Below are 21797 nucleotides of genomic sequence, written 5' to 3' on the forward strand. Positions count from 1 at the left end.
TAGAACTCTAATTAAAACTCTAATTCTAAGCTAAAACTCTAAACTAAAACTAAACTAAACTAGAAATTAAACAAAAACTCTAAACTAAGACTAAGCTAAAAACACTAAACTCTTAACTAAAACTAAACTAAACTAGAACTCTAACAAAAACTCTAAGATGATACTCTAAGCTAAAATTCTATACTATTAAGTAAAACTAAATTTAACTAAAACTCTAAGCTAAGACTCTAATCTAAAACTCTAAACTACTATCTATTGATAACACAAACTTCAACTCTAACAAAACTCTAAGATAATAATATAATCTATTTAAAAATAATAAAATGAGATAAAAAGTAAACAAACAACTAGAATATACTACTAAATCCTAAAACTCTTAAATAATGAAAAAAAAAAAACCAAAAACTAAAACTAACAGAAAATCTAATCTAATACTAACGTCTAAAAAACTCTAAACTATTCACTAAAAATAAACTAGAACTCTAACTAAAACTCTAAACTAAGACTCTAAGGTAAAAAACTGTAAACTCTAAACTAAAAGTAAACTAGACTAGAACTCTAACTGAAACTCAAAAACTCTAAGCTACGACTCTAAGCTAAAACTATAAACTCTTAACTAAAACTAAACTATGCTAGAACTTTAACAAAAACTCTTAGCTAAGACTCTAAGCTAAAACTCTAAACTATTAACTAAAAGTAAACTAAACTAGAACTTCAACAAAAACTCTAAGCTAAGACTCTAAGCTAAAAACTCTTAAGTAAACTCTTAAGTAAAACTAAGCTAAACTAGAACTCTAACAAAAACTGTAAGCTAAAAGCTAAAAATCTAAATTCTTAACTTTAACTAAACTAAACTTTAACTCTAACTAAAACTCTAAGCTAAGAATCTATGGTAAAAATCTAAATTAGAAACTTAAAACAAATTAAAATATAAATATAAACAAAACCAAGATGATAATAGAATATAAAAAAACAAAAATATTAACTAAAAATAATATAAACTAGAACTATAAGTAAAAATTTAATTCTAAGCTAAAACTACAAAATAAAACTAAACTAAAATATAACTTCAACAAAAACTGTAAACTAAGACTCTTAGCTAAAAGCACTAAACTCTTGACTAAAACTAAACTAAAACTCTACGCTAAGTCTCGAAGGTAAAACTCCAGACGCTTAACTATATCTAAACTAAACTAGAACTCTAACAAAACTCTAAGCTACGACTCTAAGCTAAAACTCTAAACTATTAACTAAATCTAAACTAAACTAGAACTTCAACAAAAACTCTAAGCAAAGAACTATAAGCCAAAAACTCTAAACTCATAACTAAAACTAAAATAAACTAGAACTCTAACAAAAACTCTAATCTAAGACTCTAAGCTAAAATTCTAAACTATTGACTAAAACTAAACGAAAAGAAACCTGTAAATAGAACTCTAATCTAAGACTCTGAGTCAAAAAATAAACTCTTAAATACAATTAAACTAAAATATAAATATAACTAAAAACCAAAGGTACAACAACAAACTCTCAAATAAGATTAAACTAAATTAGAACTATAACAAAAAATTTAAGCTAAGAATCTAATATAAAAATCTACTCATATCTAAAACTAAACTAGAACTCTAACTAAAACTCTATGCTAAGACACTAATGTAAAACACTAAACTCTTAACTAAAATTAAACTAAACTAGAAGTCTAACTGAAACTCAAAGGTGAAACATCAAATTTTCAACTAAAGTTAAACTAAACTAGAAATCTAACAAAAACTCTAAGCTAAGACTCTAAGGTAAAACTCTAAACTCTTAAGTAAAACTAAGCTAAAGTAGAACTCTAACAAAAACTGTAAGCTAAGACTCAGCTAAAACTCAAGACTCTTAACTAAATCTTAACCAAGCTATAACTTTAAGTAAAACTCTAAGCTATGACTCTAAGCTAAAAATCTAAATTCTTAACTGTAACTAAACTAAACTTTAACTCTAACTAAAACTCTATGCTAAGACTCTATGGTAAAACTCTAAACTCTTAACTAAAACTAAACTAAACTAGAACTCTAACCAAAACTCTAAGATGAGACTCTAAGATAAAATTATATAATCTTAATTAAAACTAAACTTAACTAAAACTCTAAGCTAAGTCTCTAAGCTAAAACTCTAAACTCCTAACTATTACTAAACTAAACTTCAACTCTAACAAAAACTATAAGTTAAGACTCTAAGCTAAAACTCTAAACTATTAACTAAAACTAAAATAAACTAGAACTTCAACAAAAAATCTAAGCTAAGACTCTAAGCTAAAACTCTAAACTATTAACTAAAAATAAACTAAACTAAAACTTCAACAAAAACTCTAAGCTAAGACTCTAAGCTAAAAAACTCTAAACTCTTAACTAAAACTAAACTAGAACTCAAACTAAAACTCTAAACTAAGACTCTAAGCTAAAAAACTTTAAACTCTAAACTAAAAGTAAACTAGACTAGAACTCTAACTTAAAATAAAATTTAAAACATAAAATTCTTAAATAAAATTAAACTAAACTTCAACTCTAAGAAAAACTCTAAAATAAGACTCTAAGATAAAACTCTAAACTATTAACTAAAACTAAACTAGAACTTAAATAAAAACACTAAGCTAAAAAATCTAAAATCTTAACTAAAACTAAACCAAACTCTAACTTTAATTAAAATTCAAGTCTATGACTATAATCTAAATCTATAAATTCTGAACTTTAACTAAAACTAAACTAAACTAGAACTCTCACTTAAACTCTAAGCTAAGACTCTATGATAAACTCTAAACTCTTAGCTAAATCTATACTAAACAAGAACTCTAATTGAAACTCAAAGTTAAAAAATCAAACTCTTAACTAAAATTAAACTAAACTAGAACTCTAACAAAAAAAACCTCTAAACTCTTAACTAAAACTAAACTAAACTGCAACTCTAACAAAAACTCTAAGCTAAGACTCTAAACTAAAACTAAACTATACTAAAACTTCAACATAAACTCTAAGCTAAGACTCTAAGCTAAAAACACTAAACTCTTAACTAAAACTAAAATAAACTATAACTTTAACAAAAACTCTAAGCTAAGACTCTAAGCTAAAACTCTAAATTCTGAACTGTAACTAAACTAAACTAAACTATAACTCTGAATAAAACTCTAAGCTAAGACTCTAAGCTAAAAAATCTAAACTCTAAACTAAAACTAAACTAGAACTATAACAAAAACTCTAAGCTAAGACTCTAAGCAAAAAAAAACTCTAAACTTTTAACTAAAACTAAACCAAACTAAAAATTTAAGATAGTAATATAATATAAAAAATATAAAATATTAACTAAAAGTAAAATAACAAAGAAATCTAAATTAAAATCAAATGTAAAACATCAAATTCTTAAATAAAATTAAACTAAACTTCAAATCTAACAAAAACTCTAATTTAAGATTATAAGCTAAAACTCAAAACTCTTAAATAAAACTTGACCAAGTTACAAATTTAAGTAAAATTAAAAGCTATGACTCTAAGCTAAAACTCTCAATTATGTACTATAACTAAACTAAACTAAATTAGAATTCTGAATAAAACTCTAAGCTACGACTCAAAGCTAAAAACTCTTAACTCTTAACTAAAAATAAACTAAACTAGAACTCTAACTGAAACTCAAAGGTAAAAAATCAAACTCTTAACTAAAATTAAACTAAACTAGAAATCTAAAAAAAAAAAACTCTACACTCTTAACTAAAACTAAACTAAACTAAAAATATAACAAAAACTCTAAGCTAAGACTCTTAAGCTAAAACTATAAACTAAAACTAAACTATACTAGAACTTCAACATAAACTCTAAGCTAAGACTCTAATCTGAAAACACTAAACTCTTTACTAAAATAAACTAGAACTTCAACCAAAACTCTAAGCTAGGACTCTAAGCTAAAAACTCTAAACTCTTAACTAAAACTAAACTAAACTAGAACTCTAACAAAAACTCTAAGCTAAGACTCTAAGCTAAAATTCTAAACTCTTAACTAAAAGTAAACTAGAACTCTAACTAAAACTCTCTGCTAAGACTCTATGGTAAAACATTAAACTCTTAACTAAAAGTAAACTAAACTAGAACTCTAACTGAAACTCAAAGGTGAAACATCAAATTATCAACTAAAGTTAAACTAAACTAGAACTCTAACAAAAACTTTAAGCTAAGACTCTAAGGTAAAACTAAACTCTTAAGTAAAACTAAGCTAAACTAGAACTCTAACAAAAACTGTAAGCTAAAAGCTAAAAATCTAAATTCTTAACTGTAACTAAACTAAACTTTAACTCTAACTAAAACTCTAATCTAATACTCTATGGTCAAATTATAAACTATTAACTAAAGCTAAATTAAAATATAGATCTAAATAAAATTAAACTAAGACTCTAAGCTAAAAACACTAAACCCTCAAGTAAAACTAAACTAAACTAGAACTCTAATTTAAAATTGAAGTTTAAGCCAAGAATACAAACTAAAACTAAACTAAACTAGAACTTCAACAAAAACTGTAAACTAAGACTCTAAGCTAAAAACACTAAACTCTTAACTAAAACTAAACTAAACTAAAACTCTACGCTAAGTCTCGAAGGTAAAACTCCAGACGCTTAACTATATCTAAACTAAACTAGAACTCTAACAAAAACTCTAAGCTACGACTCTAAGCTAAAACTCTAAACTATTAACTAAACCTAAACTAAACTAGAACTTCAACAAAAACTCTAAGCAAAGGACTCTAAGCCAAAAACTCTAAACTAATAACAAAAACTAAAATAAACTAGAACTATAACAAAAACTCTAAGATAAGACTATAAGCTAAAATTATAAACTCTTAAATAAAACTAAACTAAAATATAACTCTAAATAGAACTATAAGATAAGACTCTACGTCAAAACTAAAACATATTAAGTAAAACAAAAATCAAATAGAACTCTAACTGAAATTCAAAGGTAAAACAACAAATTCTTATCTAAAATAAAACTAAACTAGAACTCTAACAAAAACTCTAAGCTAAGACTCTAAGCTAAAATTATAAACTCTTAACTAAAAATAAACTAGAACTCTAACTAAAACTCTATGCTAAGACTCTATGGTAAAACACTAAACTCTTAACTAAAAGTAAACTAAACTAGAACTCTAACTGAAACTCAAAGGTGAAACACAAAATTCTCAACTAAAGTTAAACTAAACTAGAAATCTAACAAAAACTCTAATAATAGGGTCTAATGTAAAACTAGAGACTATCAAGCTAAACAAAACTAAACTATAACTCTAACAAAAACTATAATCTAAGACTAAGATAAGACTTGAGACTTTTGACCTAATCTTAGCAACTCTATAGCTTGAATTAAAACTCAAAGCTATTCCTGTAAGCTAAAAATCTTAATTGTTTACAATAACTAAACTAAACTTTAACTCTAACTAAAACTCTAAGCTAAGACTATATGGTAAAACTCTAAAACTCTTAACTAAAACTAAATTAAACTAGAACTCTAAATAAAACTAAGCTAAGACTCTAAGCTAAAAACTCTAAACTCTTAACTAAAAATAAAATAAACTAGAAATATAATTGAAACTATAATTATAAGATAAAACTATAAAATAAAACTAAACTAAACTAGAACTTAAAAAAAAACTCTAAACTAAGACTATTAGATAAAAACTCTAAACACTTAACTAAAACTAAACTAAACTAGAACTCTAGCAAAAACTCTAAGCTGAGACTCTAAGCTAAAAACTCTAAACTCTTAACTAAAACTAAACTAGAACTCAAACTAAAACTCTAAACTAAGACTATAATATAAAAAACTTTAAACTCTAAACTAAAAGTAAACTAGACTAGAACTCTAACTGAAAATCAAAGGTAAAACATCAAATTCTTAACTAAAATTAAACTAAACTTCAACTCTAACAAAAACTCTAAACTAAGACTCTAAGCTAAAACTCTAAACTATTAACTAAAACTAAACTAGAACTTCAACAAAAACTCTAAGCTAAAAACTCTAAACTCTTAACTAAAACTTAACCAAACTATAACCTTAAGTAAAAGTCTAAGCTATGACTCTAAGCTAAAACTATAAATTCTGAACTTTAACTAAAACTAAACTAAACTATAACTCTAACTAAAACTCTTAGCTAAGACTCTTTGGTAAAATCTAAACTTTTAACTAAAACTAAACTAAACAAGAACTCTAACTGAAAGTCAAAGGTAAAAAATCAAACTCTTAACTAAAATTAAACTAAACTAGAACTCTAACAGAAAAAATCTAAACTCTTAACTAAAACTAAACTAAACTTCAACTCTAACAAAAACTCTAAGCTAAAACTCTAAACTAAAACTCTAAACTAAAACTAAACTATACTAAAACTTCAACATAAACTCTAAGCTAAGACTCTAAGCTATAAACACTAAACTCTTAACTAAAACTAAAATAAACTATAACTTTAACAAAAACTCTAAGCTGAGACTCTAAGCTAAAACTCTAAATTCTGAACTGTAACTAAACTAAACTATAACTATGAATAAAACTCTAAGCTAAGACTCTAAGCTAAAAACTCTAAACTCTAAACTAAAACTAAACTAGAACTCTAACAAAAACTCTAAGCTAAGACTCTAAGCAAGAAAAAAACTCTAAACTTTTAACTAAAACTAAAACAAACTAAAACTTTAAGATAAGACTCTAAGCTAAAAACTCTAAACTCTTAGATAAAAGTAAACTAAAAAAGAACTCTAAATGAAAATCAAAGGTAAAACATAAAATTATTAAATAAAATTAAACTAAACTTCAACTCTAACTAAAACTCTAAGCTAAGACTCTAAGGTAAAAATCTAAAATATTAAAAAAAAATTGACCAAACTATAAAATTAAGTAAAATTATAAGCTATGACTCTTATATAAAACTCTAAATTATTAACTTTAAATAAACTAAACTAAATTAGAACTCTGTATAAAACTCTAAGCTAAGACTCTAAGCTAAAAACTCTAAGCTCTTAACTAAAAATAAACTAAACTAGAACTCTAACTGAAACTCAAAGGTAAAAAAATCAAACTCTTAACTAAAATTAAACTAAACTAGAACTCTAACAAAAAAAACTCTAAACTCTTAACTAAAACTAAACAAAATTACAACTATAACAAAAACTAGAAGCTAAGACTATACGCTAAAACTCTAAACTAAAACTAAACTATACTATAACTTTAAAATAAACTCTAAGCTAAGACTCTAAGCTAAAAACACTAAACTTTTAACTAAAACTAAAATAAACTAGAACTCTAACAAAAACTTTAAGCTGAGACTCTAAGCTAAAACTCAAAATTATTATGTAAAACTATACTAAACTAGAACTCTAAGCTAAGACTCTATGTTAAAACATAGAAATCTTAACTAAAACTAAACTAGAACTCTAACTGAAACTCAAAATTAAAACATCAAACTATTAAATAAAATTAAGCTAAACTAGAACTCCTTTAACAAAAAACTCTAGGCTAAGACTCTAAGCTAAAACTCGAAACTCTTAACTAAAACTTAGTCAAACTAAAACTTTAAGTAAAACTCTAAGCTATGACTCTAAGCTAAAACTCTAAACTCTTAACTAAAACTAAACTAAACTAGAACTCTAACAAAAACTCTAAGCTAAGAGTCTAAGGTAAAACTCAAAACTCTAAACTAAAACTAAACTAAACTAGAACTCTAACAAAAACTCTAAGCTTAGACTCTAAGCTAAAACTCAAAACTCTTAACTAAAACTTAACCAAACTACAACTTTAAGTAAAATGATAAGCTTTCACTCTAAGCTAAAACTCTAAATTCTGAACTGTAACTAAAATAAAAAAAACTATAACTCTTAATAAAACTCTAATATATCAATCTAAGATAAAAACTATAAGAAATTCACAAAAAATAAGACAACCTATAAATATAAAAAGAACTCTAAGCCGAGACTCTAAGCAAAAAAAAACTCTAAACTTTTAAAAAAAAAAAAACCAAACTAAAACTTTTAGTTAATACTCTAAGCTAAAAACTCTAAACTCTTCACTAAAAGTAAACTAAACTAGAACTCTAACAAAAACTATAAGCTAAGACTCTAAGCTAAAACTCTAAACTTTTAACTAAAACAAAACTAAACCAGAACGTCAACAAAAACTCTAATCTAAGAATATAAGCTAAAAACTCTAAAATCTTAACTAAAAATAAACCGAACTCTAACTCAAAAAGAATCTTTAATCTAAGACTCTAAGCTAAAAAACGAAAAACAATAAACTAAAAAAAAACACTAGAACTCAAACTAAAACTCTAAACTAAGACTCTAAGCTAAAAAACTTTAAACTCTAAACTAAAATTAAACTAGACTATAACTATAACTTAAACTCAAATGTAAAACATAAAATTATTAACTAAAATTAAACTAAACTTCAACTCTAACAAAAACTCTAAACTAAGACTCTAATCTAAAACTCTAAACTATTAACTAAAACTAAACTAGAACTTCAACAAAAACTCTAAGCTAAAAACTCTAAACTCTTAACTAAAACTTAACCAAACTATAACTTTAAGTAAAACTCTAAGCTATGACTCTACGCTAAAACTATAAATTCTGAACTGTAACTAAAACTAAACTAAACTAGAACTCTAACTAAAACTCTTAGATAAGATTCTGTGGTAAAAAATAAACTATTAAATAAAACTAAACTAAAATAGAAATATAAATGAAAAAAAAAGGTAAAAAATAAAACTATTAACTAAAATTAAACAAAAATAGAACTATAACAAAAAAAAAACTCTAAACTATTAACTAAAACTAAACTAAACTTCAACTGTAACAATAACATTAAGATAATACTCTAATAAATAACTATAAACTAAAACTAAACTATGATAAAAATTTAGCATAAACTATAAGCTAAGACTCTAAGCTAAAAACACTAAACTCTTAACTAAAACTAAAATAAACTATAACTTTAACAAAAACTCTAAGCTGAGACTCTAAGCTAAAACTCTAAATTCTGAACTGTAACTAAACTAAACTAGAACTCTGAATAAAACTCTAAGCTAAGACTTTAAGCTAAAAACTCTAAACTCTAAACTTAAACTAAAATATAAAACTAAAAAAAACAATAATACGATACTATAAGCAAAAAAAAAACTATTGGATATCAACTAAAGAAAACCCACACTAAAAATCCTATAAAGTAAAAACAGCTAAAAACAATCAAATCTTTTATAATCGAAATAACAAATATACATATAAAAGAAAATCAAAGGTAAAAAAACATATTATTAACAAAAATTAAACTAAAATTCAACACTAACAAAAACTCTAAGCTAAGATTCTAAGCTAAAACTCAAAACTCTTAACTAAAACTTGACCAAACTACAGCTTTAAGTAAAATTATAAGCTATGAATCTAAGCTAAAACTCTAAATTCTGAACTGTAACTAAACTAAACTAAATTAGAACTCTGAATAAAACTCTAAGCTACGACTCTAAGCTAAAAACTCTAAACTCTTAACTAAAATTAAACTAAACTAGAACTCTAACTTAAACTCAAAGGTAAAAAATCAAACTCTTAACTAAAATTAAACTAAACTATAACTCTAACAAAAAAAACTCTAAACTCTTAACTAAAACTAAACTAAATTTCAACTATAACAAAAACTCTAAGTTAAGACTCTAATATAAAACTCTAAACTAAAACTAAACTATACTAGAAATACAACATAAACTCTAAGCTAAGACTCTAAGCTAAAAACACTAAACTCTTAACTAAAGCTAAAATAAACTAGAAATCTAACACAAAATCTAATCTGAGACTCTAAAGTAAAACACCAAACTCTTAACTAAAACTAAACTAAACTAGAACTCTAAGCTAAGACTCTAAGGTAAAACTTCGAACTCTTAACTATAACTAAACTAAACTAGAACTCTAACTGAAACCCAAAGTTAAAACATCAAACTCTTAACTAAAATTAAACTAAACTAGAACTCTAACAAAAAACTCTAAGCTAAGACTCTAAGCTAAAACTCGAAACTCTTAACTAAAACTTAGCCAAACTAAAACTTTAAGTAAAACTCTAAGCAATGACTCTAAGCTAAAACTCTAAATTCTTAACTATAACTAAACTAAACTTCAAATCTAACAAAAACTCGAAGATAAGAGTCTAAGCTAAAACACTAAACTCTTAACTAAAACTAAGCTAAACTAGAACCCTAACAAAAACTCTAAGCTAAGACTCTAAGCTAAAACTCTAAACTCTTAACTAAAACTTAACCAAACTACAACTTTAAGTAAAATGATAAGCTATGACTCTAAGCTAAAACTCTAAATTCTGAACTGTAACTAAACTAAACTAAACTATAACTCTGAATAAAACTCTAAGCTAAGACTCTAAGCTAAAAACTCTAAACTCTTAACTAAAACTAAACTATACTAGAACTCTAACAAAAAATATAAGCTAAGACTCTAAGCAAAAAAAACTCTAAACTTTTAACTAAAACTAAACCAAACTAAAACTTTAAGCTAAGACTCAAAGCTAAAAACTCTAAACTCTTAACTAAAAGTAAACTAAACTAGAACTATAACTGAAACTCAAAGGTAAAACATCAAATTCTTAACTAAAATTAAACTAAACTTCAACTCTAACAAAAACTCTAAGCTAAGACTTTAAGCTAAAACTTGAAACTCTTAACTAAAACTTAACCAAACTACAACTTTAAGTAAAATTATAAGCTGTGACTCTAAACTAAAACTCTAAATTCTGAACTGTAACTAAAATAAACTAAACTAGAACTATTAATAAAACTATAAAATAATAATCTAATATAAAAACCATAAACTCTAAAATAAAAATAAAATAAACTATAGCCCTAAAAAAAACTGTAAGATAAGAATATAAGCTAAAAAAAAACTCCAAAATAAAACTAAACCAAACTAAAACTTCAAGCTAATAATATAATCTAAGAACACCAAAATCTTAACTATAACTAAAACTCTAACAAAAAATTTAATAAAAGAATCTAAGATAAAAATCTAAACTATAAACTAAAACTAAACTAGAACTTCAATAAAAACTCTAAGCTAAAAACTCTAAAATCTTAACTAAAACTTAACCAAACTATAACTTTAAGCTAAGACTCTAAGCTAAAACTCTAAATTCTGAACTGTAACTAAAATTAAACTAAACTAGAACTCTAACAACAAACTCTAAGCTAAGACTCTAAGCTAAAACTCGAAACTCTTAACTAAAACTTAGTCAGTATCATAAAATATTAAAAAATGGGGGAGGGAAGGGGAGGGGAGGGGAGGAGGGGAAGGAGGGGCGGGGAGGAGAAGGTGAGGAGGGGGAGGAGAGGGAGGGAGGGACCCTTTGGGGGCCAAGGGGGGGAGGGGGCCTGGGGCCTGGGGGTCCTTTGGGGGTCTGGGGGGGCCTTTAGGGCCGGGTGGTCCTTTGGGAGCCCGGGGGGCCTTTGAGGACCGGGAGCTTCCTTCGGGGTTGGGTAGTGGGATCGGAACCCATTGGGGTTGGGGTAGGGGACCTCACAACATTGTTCAAATGGAACTTGTGTATTATAAGGACCACAGAGTTTTACCCTCAAATTCTCTTCTAAAATCATCTTTTAAATCATCTTTTAAAATGTCTCTAACTGTTTCGCCAAAATAATTCCATAGCCTGTCTAAAACAGTCTCGCCCAAATAATCCCTAAACGTAAATTCAGCGTGTTCCTTTTGTTTTTGGCATCTCTGCGCTGAGGCATTTCAAATTAATAAGAAACCTGATTCCCGCGCTAAAACAATTCATCGCTAAGATGTTTCTTGGAGAATTGTTTCCATGGCAATGTTTATTAATATCTTTTGGAGTTTGACCAGTAGAACTGTTTCCGAGGCAAAGACACTAATGACTTGGATCTATTCCTGGAGAATCGTTTCTAGGCGAAAATTTTTAAAGTCTGACAGATGATGTCATTGGTTGATTGATCTGTCAAGAAAGGGGAATTAATTTGTTGTTTCTAAGGGGAATTATTGATTCACGATAGGGGAATTGAGGTCGACAGCACAGGTGTTCCAAATTTCTGGAAACTCATAACATTTGCATCGACCAACAACAAGAAAGAAGTGTCATTGACCTGCTCCCATTAGACTCAATAATCCATTAAAGTGAGAAAGTTTCTGTTTTTTCATTCTCACTGACAAAAACCATAAAAACAGACATAAATGTGAGAAAGTTCCTGTTTTTTCATTCTCACTGACAAAAACCATAAAAACATCCATAAATGTGACATAATTCCAGTTTTTTCAAATTATCACTTATAAAAACCATTAAAACATCCATAAATGTGACAAAGTTACTGTTTTTCAAATTGTCACTGACAAAAACCATAAAACATCCATGACAAACATCAAATAAATCGATCAACACACATAACCATCCATTAAAACATCCATAAATGTGACAAAATTCCTGTTTTTTCATTCTCACTGACAAAAACCATAAACCACGTGGTTCTATGCCCATATATGGTGTGCTGATCGGATCAATTGAGGCCCTTCTACTCGTGTGTTTAGTTTCTGGTTCAGCAACGTTTTCTTGCACTTTCTTGATTTCTTTATCACTTTCTTCATGTCCTGGTTTAACTTTTACTCCACTTTCGTCGTATAAACTTTTCAAATTCATATCACGTCCAGTTAATACTGGCCTATCTTCACAATCCAGGGTAGTTATTTCTACATCCCTTTCTTCATTTTCCCCTGCTTGTTTAAGAGACCCTTTACTATTTTCAGTTCCTAATAGTGCCTCCAATTTTTCTGACACTTTCTCCTTATGTGCTCCTTTGGCATGAGTTTTGTTTCCTAGTAGTTTAGCCACTAGATATCCAAGTACCTTTCCATTTTTCCCACCTAAACCAAGAGTACCTTCGTTTAGTGACGTCTTTTTAGGTTCATTGCCAGACATTTTAAGACAAAATGTCATACCTCGTACCAACAGTTAGTTAAAAGTGAGTGGTCAATACGCGAAAACTTTCCTTTTAATCGAGAAAATACGTACATGGTGCCTATTTAATATTATTCAGCTCCCGGTAGATATTTTTATTATAGTTGCTTTTTGCAATTTCTGAAATTCAATTTTCAGTAATTTATATAAAGATTAAGCTTAAAACAATACTTTGTATGTTCCCATGAAAAGCTATGATTTACGAAGCAATTTGACTCGTGCATAGCCAGTAGAGTTGTCGAGGTCGAAATCATTACGAACGTCATAAGTCAAGATTTATGACTCGAAGAATCCAAATATCCGAGTCAAACTAATCTTCGACTTCTAACATAGATCTAAGAGATTCGTGCAATAAAACTAGGATTTATACGTGTTTCTGGCTTAGTGAAACCGACCAAAAATCCTCATTCGACTAGGATTGAAAAATTCAACATAGATATTCTTAAACAGGCTAGATTCGATGCAGGTGACTTTCCCAACCATATCAGCCACGTTATAGAAACTTAGTACCTTTAACCTTTTATTAAGTAATCTAGTTGTTTTGTAAGAGCAACACTTATTTCTGCTATGGCGGTCACTCTATTGCAAGAAGTTGACAACAGTGTCCCCAACAATTTTTGCGAAAAGTGGGGAATTTGAGAATTTGACATTAAATCAAAGAAAACAATACATAGAAAAACTTATGATCCAAAAAAGGAGCATTCTCTCAAGAGGTCGAAAATGCAACCATTTACTGTTCCATTTCTTCTGGTGATTCAAGTCCAGTCTGTCCGTTTATTTTCTGCATTCGGACTAAAGAAAATCCACTTTTGAGCCCGAGCAGGTAGTTTTTATTCATTTGATTCAGATCAATAGCCCTGGATGCTCTGTTTTTCTCGTGAAAAAACCAACCCATAATTTAAAGTATCCCCGCCATTCACCTCCCCAAACACTCCAAGAAAAATTCAACGTCCCGACAGTTTTTTCGGAGACACTATTTCATAGTTTTTTCTTGGGTGTACATAATGCTTTTCAATTAACCTTGCTACTTCACCGTGAAAAAAGACCTCACAGGAATTCTAAGCACAAAAGCTTTTCGGCATATAGGAAATGGAATTTTTCTTGGGCCTGCTTCACCCTTTCCACAAGCACAGAACTTGAAGTCCCTTTATTCTAGCCCAACACCCCTGCAAGTTTAAGCTCAATTCCCTGAGTCATTCTTGAGATATTGCAGATACATTATTTTGACAAAATGGGTTCATACAGAATCTTTGTATTTACCTAGCGACATCACCTGCATATATTTCAAGTTTTCCTAAGGCTCATAGGGCTAAACTTTTGGAAGCATCAGTGGCAACTATTTTTAGCACTTTATGGTTTTCTTTTTTTTGACGTCCAGATTTAGTAGCACATCCTCGCAAGCTCGGCTTATGATCTGCTTTTGATTGATTTTTGCATTTGACTTGAAATAAGTTATTGTGCCACTATGGCTAACAAGAATGTATCATCTAATGGTTGATCCTTACCTGGTCAAAAACCAGTTGAAGAGCTAGAAGAAGACCAGCTTTAACATGGTACGCCACTTCATGGGACAGTACTTCAGAGAAAATCAATTCTTTAATTGTTTCAATCTTTTTCTTGTCGATTGCTGATAGTATTTCTTGAGAAAAAACGCCATAGATGACTATTGGCAGCTGACTGAAATGATGAAAGAAATACATAAATGCAAAAGACTATAAAATGATTATATCAGAAATGTGGGTAAGTAAGCGTGGATTGGCATGCAATGCGATATTGATCCCTAATCAGTAGATAACCATAAATTCATGTTAATATGGCCTACTTACACCTTTTTCCCAAAATTACTAATTTTGAGAACAAAAAAACAAAAACAAAAAAAAACTAAGAAAACAGACAAAAACAAAAGTGGCGTGACATCACTAATGCCACCTATTAGTTCTTGTTTCAGGTCATAATTGGTTCACTTGATTAACAATTCAAACAACTCTACAATTCACTATTCAATAACTCTTAGAAGACGCAGAGTTTATAGACGTTTAGAAGAAAGATTAGCAACAAATGAGTACTGTCAACAAACGATTTAACTCGACGAAAAACAGCCAATGTTTCAAAATTATTAATGCAAAATTTGAAAATTCAGGTAAGTGATACAATCGTGGGGAGGGGGGGACTGCTGTCTCCGACTTGTGCTAGTTCGTTATTTTCTGCTTATAAAAAATGTCAACACTTCTGAAATACAACATGTAGAATAGTGAAAAAACGGCTGCATAAAAACAAAACGAGCAATGCACAAAAGAGAAACAAGACGTCAAAAGAAAAGTAATTAGGACGGATTTGACGTAGAACTATTTAAGAAGCATTCAAAATACCCATGGCTATACGATAGAAGTAGAAAACACCTCCAGGGCCCCCAAAATGTATCAATGCCAGTAGTTCGATTGCTCAAGTTAGAAAAAATATAAACCCGAAATGAAATGAGCCAATAAACTTAGCAATTAGGGAGCTCAGTTTTTTTATGTCCTGTCCATTCAAGAGAAAAATTCTGATGAAACCAGTCCTGAGCCCCCCTCCCCCCAAACTTACATACGTGGCTCATATTTTTTTGGCAAAGGTTTGGTTTTGAGTGTGTTAAATTATATAAAAATATATAAAAAATGAAGAGTAATTAACCTTTAATTGAGCACTAGAATAGCTCATATCCTTTTCCAAGTCTTTTGCATAAAGTCGAAGTATACCTTTTTCTATCTGATCTTTTCTAAAAGAAAATCTTTACCCTCGCACCTTGCATTCCGATTCTGAGCATTAAACTTGATGTTCATCATTCAACACTGACTCTGACACTGAGCGGTAATCTACCCCTTTGCTAGTTACCCCTTTGTGCTGTTCAGACTTCTTGGAAGAGGAGCATATATTCACTGGCCTTTGATGTAGTAAAAGCAAGAATAACTTGATGCCAATTTCAAAATTACTAACAAAATAGAGTATTTCTTTAATAGAGGCAAAGGTGAAAACCAGCACCGTTTCAGGCTAACGGGGCTGTAAACCCCTTGTTCCTGCGATTTTCTCTGCATCAATAGAACCCACTAATAATTAGGAGATCTTTTCAATTCGTTTGGCGTATTCCAATCTGTATTTTTCTTCTCATTGCACTGAGGACGGCGGAGCGGTGATCTCAGCCGAAGTATAAGCATTATTTTTCGGTTTTCACTTTGCTGGGAAATCTTCCCTCCCTTCATTGGTCTGCACTTCTTCCCGCTTTCGAAGTCTTTTGTATAAAGCCGTTCTATCTTGTCCTATCTCATCTTTTTTTTTTTTAAAGAAAAAAAACCCTACATTCCGACACTGACAGACAAACTTGGTAAAATTTAAAGCAAAATTAACTTAATATAACTTTCAAAATTACTAACAAAATGGAGTATTTCTTTAACAGAGGCAAAGACAAAACCAGCTCCGTTTCAGTCTAATGGCGGCTTTATACCCCCTTGGTCTGGTGGTTTTTTCTTCATCGGTAGGACCCGTTAACAATTAGGAGAGAGGCTACATGAACACAAATCTTCGATTAATAAAGCTAAGAAGTTACGTCTTATGCCTAATTTTCAAGCCGAATTTGGCCCAATATTTTTACAGGAGCACAGATCGTCGGACAATTTCTTAATGAGAACCGCATCAAAGGTCTCGTTGCCAAAGGTCTTATGCAATTATTCAGGGAGGGGTTGAACTCACGAGAGCATTCACAATAAACTTGCATTAAAAGAGAAAATGGGGAAAACCTTCTGGTCCCTATTTACCACCATTTTCATTGGTTCCGGTTCATCATACATTTTTTACACTTATAATATAAACCAACGTATAATATAAATCAACCAATATTTTTACAGGAGCACAGATCGTCTGACAGTTTCTTAATGATAACCGCATCAAAGGTCTCGTTGCCAAAGGTCTTATGCAATTATTCAGGGAGGGGTTGAACTCACGAGAGCATTCACAATAAACTTGCATTAAAAGAGAAAATGGGGAAAACCTTCTGGTCCCTATTTACCACCATTTTCATTGGTTCCGGTTCATCATACATTTTTTACACTTATAATATAAACCAACGTATGACAATCAGCATTTTCAGCCCAACGAAAATGCTAATTCTATAAAATCTTGTAAGAAATAAGCATTTCTCAGTTCCTTAAATATGATAAATGCCCCAATGACTTTTCATGAAATATTTTATATCAATAATTAATTTTCAGTCACCTCTTTGCTTATAATGATTGTTATTTTTGTGTTTTTTAGGGTTGTATTTTTAATTCATTTGGCATATTTAATTTCAAATAGTATTTTTTTTTCTGCGGGCAGCTATGCAGTGCTTTCTGCTAAAATATTTACATTATTTTCCGGTTTTTACTTGCTGAAAAATCGTTCCGCTCTTGTTTGTTCTGCGTTTTTTTTTCAGCTTGTTTAACAGGTGTGATCCAAGTGGCCAACCTCTTTGCTTACAGTGCGATTAGCCTCTTTTTTATGGCTGTCTTTTCAATTCATTTGGTGCGTTTAATTTCAATTTGTATTTTTCTTCTTGTTGCGCTGACGGCGGCTGAGCAGTGGTTTCAGATGAAATATTTGCTTTGTTTTCTGGCTTTTAATTGCTGAAAAACTTCCCTTTTTTGTTTGTTCTGCGTTTTGTTTTTAGCTTATTTACCAAGTGTGGTCTTAGAACTTAAATTATAGTTATATATTTTTAGTATTTCGCAAGCTTCTTCGTAGAGAGGCCCATCAAAACACCGTTATTAGTGAAGTTCGGGGTGGCAGAGAGGCAACTCCTCCCTTATTGTGATAGTTTTTATTCATTTTAAGTTTCACTTTTAATTAATTCAATTAATGTTCGTACTAATTTTAGATTTGCTCTTAACCTTTAGTTGAATCTTTGTTGTTTTTTCTCACTAATTAAAAAAATGTGTTCATGAAAAATAAAGAGCAAGTTTAAAACTTAAAACGTGTAGAAACTAGCACGAGAAAAATTTCAGACATGAGACGAACAAAAGTTGAACATGGTTTTCGAAGAGACCATTGACAACTAGGGGCATATTAGAAAAGTAAAAAATTGAAGAGACTTTTTTTCCAAATACATTGATATAAAAAGAATCTGGCGTTTGAGAAGTTCTGTTGATATTATTGTAGAAATATATTAAATAAAACATATTATTTTCGATAATATGCACATTACACTCTAAACCTTGTGGAGGTTTGAGGGAAATGACAACACCATATTTGTTTTTCGGTAATTTGTATTCGTTCTTAACTTCAAATCCATTTTTAGTTGAAATTTATCTTGCGTTTTAAGCTGCAATTCTTCTCTTATAGTAGTTTCTACTCAATTTAAGCTTGCTATCTTATATAAGCTAATTTTTAGTAATTCTAATTTCTAAATCTACAGTTTATTTTTCGCCACAAAACTTTTTCCTGCTCGTTTTTTATTTGGAGCAACTTTGTAAATATTAATAAAAGCAATATTGACAAATATATGCACCAACATTAGCACTTTATGCTAAAATAATAATAAACATGCAAGTAGTAGTCACAGGTAGAGCAGTAGAACCAATACCTGTCCAGCTGGTAGTCCTGGTAGAAAAAGAGGTGATGGAAAAAGTCGTGTTGGAAGTAGTCGGGGTGGGAGCAGAAGCAGTAGTGGTAAGAAGTTGTAATATTAGCAGTCATGTTGGGATAGTTCTCAAAGACACAGTAGTTGTAGGAGCAGTCCTGGCTGGACCGGCAGTTGAAAACTTAATTTCTTATAAATTAAATTTTTGCTATCAAATTTGAATCGTTAATATTTAGTCTTTCAGGTCTATATTCTAAACAGTTCCTAAATGATCAAGTGCCGACAGAGGGGCAATACATATATGTCCCTCGGAGAGGGGAAAGGGAATTCAACTCATGAATTCAAAGGATCTCCTTCAATGATAAAAATAAGTATTTTTACATGCTTAGTCTTCAGAAAGGTATACCATGACAATTTCTGTATTAACGTACTAGAGCCTCCTTCGTGAAATTTGCACTATTTCATTTGTATATCCTGAGTTCGATCTCAGCTGTAGCAGCCGACTGCAGGGCTCAGAATTTGACCCCGTGCTTATGCACCGGTAGATTATGCAAAGGTGTCTACATAATAATCCAAAGAAGAACAAAAATTCACATGCTTAAGACTTTTGTGTAACAAAACAATTTCTAATTTTGTAATGGATTTACCCATACTTATGTTAGATAATGCTTTTTTTGCTTGTCTAAAGTATAAGGATTAGGTTAAAAATACGTTAATCATAAAGATATTTTCAGACTTTAAAGTGAGCTTTATCGGAAGTATCGGCCAGTCAGTAAGTGACTTTTAGCTAGCACAAACTGTATGTACACATAAAATTGCTCCAATTTACTAGTTTTTTTGTTTGTTTTTTTTTCGTTCCGGGTGCCACGATACAATATGACGAGATGGAACATTGACAAAGCATGATTGATACACTTTGCTCTCTGTCTTCTACCAACTTTGAAAATTGCTTATAACACACTCTTTTAAAAAAAAGGAGATAATAATAGCAATAGACACACCTTTCGTCAGCAAGAAGCTCGTCTTTTCTTTCCAATAATGCATCAACAAGGATTTTATAAGAATCAGACGTGATTCCAGAAAATGTGTCTGATATTTCTGAAAGTATGGTCATTGCCATCTTTCTTATACTTCGAGACTCGCTGCTTAAACTACATAGTAGTGATGGTATTACAGGCGAAGAAAGCAAAAGAAGTGAATTATCCTTCGAACGTTTTAGCACAGCTACAGAGAGAACCATGGCTTGTATTTGAAGGGCGAGCGGAACCGGAGTTGACGAAAGATGACCAGCCCAAAATGGCATCAGGAGATTCAGCTGCTCTTTTGGACTAGCTGCTGCGGTCTAAAAAAACAACAAAAAACAAATCTAGCAGCATTCAGCTTATTACTTGAAAAAACAAAAGCTGGTAATAGGAAAGTTTGAAAGTCTAAATGACTAAAATACTCTTTGATTACTCATTTATTTTGCGGTAGATCCCACGTTAGCAATGCGCTTTTTCAACATTTCAGTAAAATTGGACCACATCACCTCCACGGCTTAACCCAAAAAAAATCTGAGACACAATTTTTTAGCATATAAAGAGTAGGCTATAGCAATATGGGAGTGTTTTAAATTGGTCCTTTAAGCGGCAATACTATGGAGTCATGACAAATATAGACGCATAAAGTAAAATACTCATAATAAAAATAACCAATAATGTAATCAGGGGAGAATAATAAAATAACCAATGATGCAATCAGGGTTTCGCTTGCGATACGTTGTGATTCTCACTGTCGATTGTTTTCTAACCACAGATTTCATTAAGTACCGTTTTAGTTTGAAATTCGTTGTGATGCTAGTCGTTGCATGTCTTCTAAGCGCAAATTAGCTGTGCATTATTTCCGTTCGCGATTCGAGGTGATTATCACTGTCACTTGTCTTTTAACCGTAGATTTCGTCGCGTCATTTTGGTTTACGATTCGATGTGATTCTTGCTGTCACTTAACTTCTAGACACAGATTTGATTGTGTATCATTTTCATCTGTGATTCGTTGGGATGCTCGTTGTCGCATGTCTTCTAACCGCAGATTTTATTGTGCATCATTTCCGTTCATGGTTAATTGGATTTCTTCTATAGACGAAAAACGCGTTTCTTTCAGGACTGTGCTAATCTGAGGGAAACAAAAGAAGTTTGCTGGGGTGATGTAAGGACTAAGATCGGGGGAGGGGTAGCGTTGGAACCTGGTGTTTGGTCAGGAACTCACGGACTCGAAGCATGTTGTGGCAAGGCACATTGTCATGACAGAGTTGCCAAGTGGTAGTTGTTCATTCTTGTCTTTTGGGGCTTAGGGGACTGGTTAGTGTGCCACTCAGACCTTTGCCATTTTTTTTCTGAATCGCATTCATAAAGCCAGGTTTTATCATCAGTGACGAATTAGTTTAAATGATCAGGTTCATTCTTAAAATCGTCTGACAAAACGTTAGGCACGAGCTTGGCAAACACTTTCCTCATAGCTAAGTCTTCAGTAACAATTCGAAACACAACAGTAAATGACAAGTTCAGTTCACTGACAATGGCAACCATCTCCATACTCAATCGACGGTTAGAGTATAACAATTGTCGAACACGAACCACATTGTTGTTTATTTTTCTGGTTGAGGGCCGGCCAGAGCATTGTTCGTCGTGAACCTCTTCCCGGTCCCCTTTAAAGGCTTTTAACCCCCTTGAAACTTGCGAACAGGAAAAAGTCGATTCAATTTTTTCCTTGACATGGTCGGCGCACCAAAGTTCACAATAACTGACGTCTTGCCACTTCCAAAGCTTTCGGAAGGACACAAGTATTACTTCGACTGGTTTATATTCGGCCAGTTAGGATATTAAGCCGATGTAACTTCAAAATAGAATTACAAGGTAAAAAATCTCAATAATTGTTAAATCAAAGCACCGTTAACATGTTAAAATATTAGCACATTTCTCTTCTTCTCTATAAGAAGTTCTACTACACTAAAATCCCCCCCCCCAATAGCATCAAGTCAGATACGAACTTACTGAAATAAATTTGTTCATATAATTCTTTCTCCTTTCAACGCTTTTCGGTCGGCATAAGATAAGGTTCATCCATAGGTAGAGACATGATCCAAAAAGTCGGAGGGGAGATTCTTGTTCCTCGTCTAAAAGATATATCAAGAGTTAAAAGGAGGAAAGGAAGAG

At 30.4% G+C, this 21797-nt stretch overlaps 1 protein-coding gene across 1 annotated transcript in view; it reads right to left on the minus strand.

Annotated features, from left to right (window-relative positions):
• Nucleotides 1-21797, minus strand: part of l(2)k09022 (HEAT repeat containing 1 homolog l(2)k09022) — a 175236-nt gene that overhangs the window by 75456 nt on the left and 77983 nt on the right. The window contains exons 12-14 of the mRNA XM_089096772.1: nt 21636-21757; nt 19608-19948; nt 14525-14696 (exon numbers count right to left, since the gene is read on the minus strand). Of these exons, the coding sequence (XP_088952898.1) occupies nt 14525-14696; nt 19608-19948; nt 21636-21757 (635 nt within the window). The remainder of the gene's footprint in view (nt 1-14524; nt 14697-19607; nt 19949-21635; nt 21758-21797) is intronic.

The sequence above is a fragment of the Artemia sp. Qi Xiang Cuo genome, chromosome 11, assembly GCF_049724085.1.
Source record: "Artemia sp. Qi Xiang Cuo chromosome 11, ASM4972408v1, whole genome shotgun sequence".
Taxonomy (NCBI): Eukaryota; Metazoa; Arthropoda; class Branchiopoda; order Anostraca; family Artemiidae; genus Artemia; species Artemia sp. Qi Xiang Cuo.